The sequence below is a fragment of the Anarrhichthys ocellatus genome, unplaced genomic scaffold (genome assembly GCF_004355925.1).
Source record: "Anarrhichthys ocellatus isolate YVR2014 unplaced genomic scaffold, GSC_Weel_1.0 scaffold47, whole genome shotgun sequence".
NCBI lineage: Eukaryota > Metazoa > Chordata > Actinopteri > Perciformes > Anarhichadidae > Anarrhichthys > Anarrhichthys ocellatus.
In genome coordinates this window covers 1,386,367-1,395,500 of record NW_022280077.1, presented here as the reverse complement: position 1 = coordinate 1,395,500, position 9,134 = coordinate 1,386,367, and the positions used below count along the sequence as shown (strand labels likewise).

At 39.0% G+C, this 9,134-nt stretch overlaps 2 protein-coding genes across 6 annotated transcripts in view; one reads left to right on the top strand and one right to left on the bottom strand.

Annotated features, from left to right (window-relative positions):
• dcaf6 (ddb1 and cul4 associated factor 6) overlaps positions 1 to 777 on the bottom strand; it is a 19,169-nt gene extending 18,392 nt beyond the window's left edge. For 3 of the 5 annotated variants that reach the window (XM_031869462.1, XM_031869463.1, XM_031869464.1), the window contains exon 1: positions 370 to 777. In XM_031869462.1, coding sequence (XP_031725322.1) covers positions 370 to 466 — 97 coding nt within the window. In that variant the 5' untranslated portion in view covers positions 467 to 777. The remainder of the gene's footprint in view (positions 1 to 369) is intronic. The other 2 variants (XM_031869466.1, XM_031869467.1) reach the window with 1 other exon arrangement.
• Positions 778 to 3,249: 2,472 nt separating this feature from the next.
• mpc2b (mitochondrial pyruvate carrier 2b) lies at positions 3,250 to 8,540 on the top strand. The gene is made up of 5 exons (XM_031869563.1): positions 3,250 to 3,620; positions 5,765 to 5,805; positions 6,095 to 6,179; positions 6,470 to 6,581; positions 7,497 to 8,540. Exons 1-5 carry the CDS (start codon positions 3,527 to 3,529, stop codon positions 7,591 to 7,593), a joined length of 429 nt encoding a protein of 142 aa, XP_031725423.1. The 5' UTR covers positions 3,250 to 3,526; the 3' UTR covers positions 7,594 to 8,540.
• The last annotated feature ends 594 nt before the right edge of the window (positions 8,541 to 9,134 follow it).

The following is a 9,134-nucleotide window of genomic DNA, read 5'->3' as shown; positions in this document are numbered from 1 at the left end:
ATATATATATATATATATATATATATATATATATATATATATATATAGATAGATAGATAGATAGATAGATATATAACATTTAATCCCGTCTATCTAGCGCTTAATCTCTGGACTCTCGCTTTAATGAGCACATTAAACGTAGACTCGATGTCTGCTGTGTTTACACTGCACGGCTGTGACTTCGCAGGAGGAATAACTCGGCAGCTCTCTGTTATTATTAAGTAGATCGCAGCTCAGTCACGTCAGTAGATCTGATTCAGCACCACAGACGCAGCCAGCCGTGCAGTTTACCGGTGTTATTATTAAATATAATACATGTTTTCACACCTACGTCTCCGTTAGCATCAAAGAGGCTTGTTTTGTTCTTACCTAAGTAGTTGGTCCTGATGGTGTTAGGCTCGTTGTATCCAATTAAACGTTGATTTACATCCCAAACCAGGTTTCTAGACCAGGACATTGTGACCATATGTGGGTTTGAATTAACAATAACATTGAAACCAAGCTAACCCGTTCCTGTTGATGTCGCCGTTTATTTATCGTCGATTGGTCGTGCCATGGATATCAGCCCCTGTGCGTCGGGATCACGTTAGCTGGTTACGACACTCAGCGTCTGCATCTCTGGAGGTAAAACACTCGCTGCTGTCCGGTCTCCGCGGTCCTCATTACTTTACATTGACTGTACTCCTGCTGCCTGCGCTGCTAACTATTGGTCCTGCTAGCCTAGCCTGGTTTATTTCTTCTAGCAGGCAGCGGTCAGCTGTGTCCAAACATCGCGATAGACTACGTGATTTTGACAGAGAGGGTGGGAGCACTCGCTTAATTGAGCCGGAGAGCAGGCGGGATAAGTGTGTCCGGGAACAGCTCGGGAAGTAATGCAGGAAACCTTTTCTTCACCATTTTTTAAGTGGTGGAAGTATTTAAATATTTTACTTAAATAATAAAATAAATAAAAGTGGCAATACCATAGTGGACGTAAAAGTTTCTGTGCAGCAAGTTTTATTCATTTTATAAAATTATTTAAAATAAATTAGAATACCTGGCCCTATTGCAGTGTGGTAATTTGATTCAACACATTAATTAAACATATGCAACGTAAGAACACACATGTACAAATTAGATATTTTTCCCCAGGCACCCTTTTTGGGCAAGCAGGTAATAAACCAGAACCCATCTCATTTAAGTCCTTTATTGGTGCATATTTCCAAAATAATACTAGTGTTGTATACTTCCAAATACAAACTAGTTATTACAGTAAGACAGTACTGACTGGAGCTATCAGGGCCTCTGGAGTTCTCTGGGCACAAAACGATCTATGTAGTAGTTTAGCTCTTGAATCTTACATCTTGTCTTTAACATAAGTAAATGCTGGGTTAAGGAAGGAGGGGGGCCGGTTCAGAAGAGGAGTGATTGACCAGGCCAGCGGGTCAAAGGCCAGGAGGGGCTTATTGGATTTCAGCCAATCACTGAGCTGATACGGGACATCTCAGAGACACTAGGAAGACAGAAGGATCCTCAGCGGGACATCGGCCAGACACTAGTCTGCCGGGTGGCCCGGATTGGGCCTCAATTTCATGAAATATTATGTTACTAATGGTGTAATTCGGTTTGCAACTGTTTTCGCTTTTGTTAAGTAATTAAATGCCAGTTCATTTTAACTTGAACCAGTTTTGATTCGAAGACGGAGGACCAGCTTCTTTCCTTTGTTCTGAACCTAACAGCCTCGGGGCCCCTAACAGGTTAATCAGGCTCTGAGGACTCTGGAGAAGTTGAAGACAGCAGTATGTTGTCAAATAGCCTGCTTAGTTTTCTTCAAACTTTGAATGAAAGGGGCGATTTATCTGTACGCGCAGGATGGATTATGACCAAGAGGGCATTAAAGCAGCATACACCTTCATCCTCGCTTGGCCATCCTTCACTCATTCATATGGGCGCATCTGAAAAGGCTCACTCAAAATTCCTCACCTTCCTTCATGGTTCAAAACATTCAGTGACTATTCTTACTGTGTTCATACCGTGACTATACTTTTTAGTTTAATACATTCAATGATTATGCTTTTATGGTTTAACACTTCTATAAGTAAATATATTGTAAGCATACAATACATTCCATAAGTAAATATATTGTGAAATTTAATATAATGTTCAAGGTGTGCTTTTAATCATACTAAAAATGCTTTTAAACTTAAATTCCTCACAAGGCAAAACAATGTCTGTTGGGCTGTTATGAAATCGAAGCTGCCTTTCAAATTGCATACTTACTCGTCACATAATTACTTTTACTACGTTCTGCAGCCACCCTTACAAAGTACATATACTGTTGCATGCAGTATGTGTGTAATTGGTATATACTACATCCCATAAAATTGCACCTTTCTCCTCTCACATCTGACATGCAGAGGATTGTGTGTCATGCAGAACATCCTGGTAATTTTGGTATACTGCATTTAACGTATTGGGACATACTGAATCTTTTTCTGGCACACTAAATATGGTAGTATTTGTATTGGAATGCACTGCTAGATTTTGCAAGACCTTCGATACTTTAGGAGGTCTTGAGGGCCATTGAAGGCTTTGCTCTGCTCCAATATTTCTGCACCTAGTTTCTCTGTAAATGTTTAATCATCCTCGCATGGTGCGAATCAATTTGATTCAACAAAGATTGGGAGTCCTCGTAATGATATGTTGTCTTTGCTTCTCTTGTGATCTTGTTGAATGCAAAAAAATATATAAAAGTATTATTATATAGGGGGAAAAAATGTAATAAAAATAATTCAACTATTCAAAGTGTCAAACTATTTAAATGGAAGTTACAATCAAATCATATCAGTGAAAACACAACAGAAAAGAACACAAACAGCAACAGAGACAAAATAAATATAATAAAAAGATGAATGCAGATTACATTATAGTTGTTTCAAGAATACTGTTGCAACATTTACTTGTAATACAAAACATTAACAACGACATTCAATCAAGTCAAATTTTTGGATCTTTACATTCTATCCTATGCATCTTTAACAACAGCTCTAACTTGTGTTTATAATGTAAACAAATCTTTTCTTTTTTTGTTTCTCATTAAAGTAAACTGTTAGAGCAGTGAATCGTTTCCATTCAACGGGATACGCCGGGTAGGAAAGGTAGCTCTCCTTTCTAAACCAATCATATCTGGGCTCTGACCGGGCGAACCAATCAGGATATGTGACTTTTGTAACCCCGCCCATCACGCGGTAGGTTGCAAAGTACAGAAAGTCACCTCCTTGTCTTGTGGGTCAGTCAGAAGCTACTGAGAAGCTAGCAGAGCTAGCATGGTCACAGTGGTTCAGAGGGAAGGTCGATGGTAGGACGGCAGCATCTTCACAGATAGTTTAACCCACCTGTCATTTATTTATTTGACAACCTCGTGCAAATACACGAAGGCGAACGTTTTTTAAAAAAAAAAGTATTTAGCTTGCTAACCATTTTAGCGAGCTAGCTTGAAGTTCCGCTTAGCGTCTTCACCTCCATCGGGACATCTAACGTTACAGCCATGGCTGCGTTGAGAGTGTCCTATCACAGGATCCTGGACAAGATCGAGCACATGCTGCCCAGCAAACTGAGACCTCTATACAACCACCCGGCAGGTAATGTGGAGTTTATTATCTGGGTCTGTGCGTGTGTGTGTGCGTGTGTGTGATGTCTCTGATGATTAATCCAGCTGTTTGGCGGAAACACTCTCACGGAGAGGATCAAACAGCAGCTCCTGTCCGTTATTGTTCTGGGAGACACTAATCTGCTGGAATAACACCAGCGAAGAAGAGTTTATGACAGGGAAAGTGTGTGAAGTTGGCTCCTAAAACCAATATGTTTATTGAGGTATTAACTTCTAAAGTATTGCCATAAAGAAAAAGGATCAAAATGTACTGTAATTTCAGCCACTCCTTAACCAGCACAGTTGTTAGTGTCATCATATCAACAGTTAAATCAGATATTGTTATCACACTGATAATGGTACTATTAACTATATTTGGGTAATATAAGATGAGCGTTTATTGACCCCCTAGAGGCGAAATTCGGCTTTGCAGCAGCACAAGGACAGAACAGGTACAGATAAATAGATAAAGTAAAGTAAATAAAAAGGGCACATGAAACTAAAATAGTTTTTTTTTTAGAATAGAAATGAATGAAGCCTCTATGCAAGAGTGATTTAAAGACTATATTACGGTTAAGTTACAGTGGTGTGATTTAGTGTATCTCTGTTTATCACGTTTTAACTGATTAAAACATATTATATTATACATTTTATAATAAACTTATTGTTTAAGCTCTAATCATGATTTTTAGCAAACCCTGGTATGTCTAAATCTTGTGATACAATGACAAACATTGAAGTAAACTGTAGTTTAAAGGTAGGACTACACCTAGCTCCGACTAATGCAATGTAATACAACAGCCCTCTCATAAATGTCACCTTCACGAAGGTATATTTTGTCAACCCACTTTCTATGAGGGCACAGGTCAGACACATTCACTAGTAAAACACAATACAACAGCGCCACAAATGACGACACCAAAATACCAAAAAACAACCAAAACAGAACACTATAACCTTCATGAAGGTGGGATTCACTGCATTAGACTGCGTTATGTTTACAATATGTAATTAACTTCATGTATTATTCTTATTCTGCGAGTACAACACACACACACACACACAGTCGGCTCTCTTTGACACCGATCTTAACTAGAGCGTACTGAGATTAAGGAGTTGCTGGCGTCTCTGGGGGCCGTCTGCTCTTTGTTTTGTCTGTAATGGTAGAATGGAGCTCTGGTTGTCAAGAACAACTTCTTGAACAGGTATGAAGGGGGCGGAGACTAAAGCCGCCTCCCTCAGCGATGATTGGCAGTGACAGAAGTCCTACTTTTTTTGTTTCGCCTGCAACATGGTGCAGGATTTGTGATGAAAACAGATTCCAGACCAGCAGCTTTTTAATGGCCCTGTGCACTTTTCTTTGCCGTCACGAATTCAGTTTATGAGTCTTCTCCCATCAGCTCAATGTCCAAATATCTGTCGCACAGAAACTCAGGCTCGACTGTCCGGGTATTCTTTTCACCAATAAGGAAATCCCGGTAGGAAGATTATTAATCTTAGGACGAAAACCTCAAACCCTGTTTTGTGGTGTCGATTGGTAAAAGTGACTTGAACTGCAACATGTCATATTTTTCTTGTTGTGACCTCGTGTTGTTGATGATCCGTGGTATGGCAGCCTGCTGATGATGTGATATTGTTATTGCTTTACAACATTTAGTTGTCCTAAAGCCAACACTGCCTTACGTTTATTGTGGTGTTAAGTTCAGACTTTGAGAGGAGTTCAAAGGTTTGGCCACAACAATAAAAAATATGTAAAAAAACAATAGAAATTTGAGCCAAGCCGTTCCGATACGATGTGTCATGTGGTATTTCTAAATAGTAAAGATGCTCATGATGCGTCTTCAAATCTCTTTTCCTTATTGACAAAATCAGTTGATGATTTTACATGTGATTCTTTTATTTATTTATCAATATTAGAAACATATTCTTATATGAGGACAATACATTTGAGACCAGCAGCTGTTTGTTTCTTCACATTTTTCTTCCTGTTGTTGTAAAGCAAACTATACAGAGCTCATTAACTGTATTTGAGTCTGCTTCCAGAAACCATGAAATTACCCTAAATACTGTAATATCCACCGTTATAAACATAACTGTCAAATGTCATGTTTTCCTTTTCTTTTGTTTTTATTTCAGGTCCAAAAACAGTTTTCTTCTGGGCCCCGGTGTTTAAATGGGTAAGTGTATGTTATACAGTGGAAACAAAGCTTATATCTGTGCACGGTGGCCCGAGCCCGAAGATGTAATAATATCCCGTAATTCACAAGAAAAGAAAACCTAATTTACTGTGCTGCTACTGGTCTCATGAGGTCTTTGGTGGTCCCAACGCTGAGGCTGGTAACCTTTGCCATAGACTCACAGGGCCTAACCTCACACCATCGTGTCACTGTTATTAATTCACAATGATCTGTCAACATGCAGTAAATTAATACAGTTCAAAAAACAAACATCTCTTCACCTCTACAGGGTCTGGTTGGAGCTGGTTTGGCTGATATGACTCGACCAGCAGACAAACTCAGTACCTCCCAGTCTGCAGTGCTGACGGCCACCGGTAAGATTAAAGAGATTTAAATACATGATATCTCCAAAGAGGAGACTTTACCATCATACCTCTGATGGCCTCTGTTCATTTATCTCTGCCTTCAGATATTGATGCACATTTACAAATAATCAGCTTATCAGTTCAGACTGCATTTGACCAGTCTGTGCTAAAGGTTGTCTGATGCATCTGCTTTTGCACTATGTTCCTTCAAACAAATCTTATCTGTTGCTCTCTTGCCAAAACAGACTGTGGTCTCACGAGCATAACCTTCACACTTCCTGTTGTCCTTCTTCCACCAGGCCTGATCTGGTCCAGATACTCGCTGGTCATAATCCCCAAAAACTGGAACCTGTTTTTGGTCAACTTCTTCCTCGGCAGCGCTGGAGCCTCCCAGCTCTACAGGATCTGGAGGTTTGTGTGTTTATTGGGGTTAATTCACAGCATATATATGACCTTTTATTATCTCGGTTAGAACCATTCAAATGATCCATTATAATAAGTCAGTGACGAGTGTATGTGTTCCTCGCTCATCGCTGATCGGATATCATGGCGACGAGTTAATGTTTAAGTGCAGCGCAGCTGATACGGCGAATCGTAGTAAATGTATTACGTATAGTAGTTTTCATGTGTGCTTTGATTCTAATGTCAACAATTAACTGAACTCCATCAGGGAAACGTATTCCACAGGCAGGTGACATCACTGAGTGACTATGAAGACTTTAAGGGAAGTGTGGAGTTGTCAGAGAAACAAGTCCTGCAGACTTGTGCACCAGCTGTTAAGTTCAGACTTGTTGAGTGTTTAGTAAATTTAGTTATTCTGGACTTCTTACAGAAAAAAAGGGGAAATGCTTATTCAGCATCATGTGTCTGCTGGTGGTAGTGCTATTTTACTTCTTTCTTTTTTTTTTGAAGATCAGCGCAAAATCAAAATAATATCAAGTTATGTCTTTCTTTCTTTTTTTGCACAGTACGCTTATGTGCTTCTCGATAACTCTATTGAATGGCTTTATTCATTTTATTAATTCCTGAAAGACGAAACTCGGGGCAAATACAAGTCTCTCAGCTGCAGATTACGCCTATTTGAGTGCACTGAAAAAGCTGAAGGCAACACGAGTGCATCTGCATTTTAATGAACTTCTCTCCCCTTGATCGTGGTGGTTGTACCATTAAAAATAAATGATAATTAAGATTATAATATATTTTAAAAAGTGTTGCTACAGCTCCTGTGACGTGTTTCCTTTAATAATTATGGTCGGGCACCACGTAACATTTATTTTGTTTACCATTTTAATCTCTATAATGTGTCGTCTCTTTTTCTCTTCATAGGTTCAACCAGGGTCAGAAGGCCATAGAGGCCGAAGAGGCTGAAGAGGCCGAAGAGGCTGAAGAGGCTGCAGCATCTAAAGAGGCTGCAGAGTCCTAATCGCTTCTGTTACCAACGCTCCGCTTCCCTCCGTGGACTGAAAGGGAGACGTCTCACTGGGCACAAAGTGGCCCCTTCCTATCATCGGCCCATATTGTCTCCATAATACTCATGCCATAACCATTGTTCTACCCTGTTGGAAATGTGCACTTTTCCTTGAGTTTCAAATCTCCTCAGAAGAGACAGAACCATCTTCAACACACACTCAAGAGTTATTGTCAACGCACAAGTATTACTTGTTTTAACATGTATGATTGTAAATTCTGTGTTCATGCTTTAAGTCTCGTGCACCAGTTGGGAAGTTTTTGCTTTTTTTTCCCCCATCATCATATTTCAGGTGTAGCAAACAGTACCTCATGCACTAATTTCCCAAAACATGTAAGTCTCGGATATGTGTTGAACGTGTTTAAAGGAATGTTTCCAGATTAAATTAAGGACCTTGTCACATTAATCTATTCGTTTATGTATTTATAATTAGGTTACAGTTGCTGTACCTCAGTGATTATTAAATCATTATTACCATGTAATGATTTCTTGCATTTTAACAGCTTTAATCTGTGAGCGAATCATAACTTATTAATCACTTGATTAAATAATTGTCTTGTGAAAACTATAGAAAGTTATTTTGATTATCAGCACCACTTAAACCAATGGCACGTGTTTAACCCGTGCAGCTTTTTATTGATTTGAGTCGACGAAGCAAAAACTGACACGCCAACGGCTCTTTATTATCACAATCCTGTTGAATGCTTTACTAGAAAGGTGTTTCATATTTGTGTGAGAATAGTACTTCCATTAACACGTTCCCAACTTAGTTTACACGTTAGAATCCTATGAATATTTTGGAAAATGGTGTCATCACTTTTGAATATTTCTTGATCTGCTGATTGAACAAATGGTACTTTGGTCGGCTGTGTGATTCTAATAAATCCTGTTTAATACCTGCAGCCTACAAAGTGACGATTATACACACAGATGAATTTACTCATGGTCAATACTGTTTTAACTGCACGAGATGTTCAGACAGCAGGATATATAGAGCACGGAGGGATCGTTAAGATTTGGTGGAGCTACAATGACTTTCACAGATGAAGTGGAAGCTAAACATTTCAGCGTCAGTCTCAAGGCTCTGATATTGTGCTCACTGCTCCGGCTGATCGGACACTTTAAAAGATGTTATTAATATCAGCTTTTCTGTAATGACAAGTCAAAATGTCTCGTGTCTACTGATGTTCAACATAATGCAGTGTTAGTCTTTAAAGTGACTTAGACAAACAATAGATCTTTGTCAGAAATCATCAGTCTGCCTTTAGACTCAAACATGCAAATATAACATGCTATGTTTGTAAACCTGCTATGCAGCCGTGTTCCTTAAACAGTGTATTGCACTGGATAAAGAGCCTATTCTTATGTAGTATAAATCCACTTTTACTTAAACACAGCTGGTTGACACATTAAAAATAAAATATATCAGCATGGATTTTATACGGGTTTTAAAATGATCTTTCTTCAACCGTGTCTTGTTGTAAAATTACAAACAC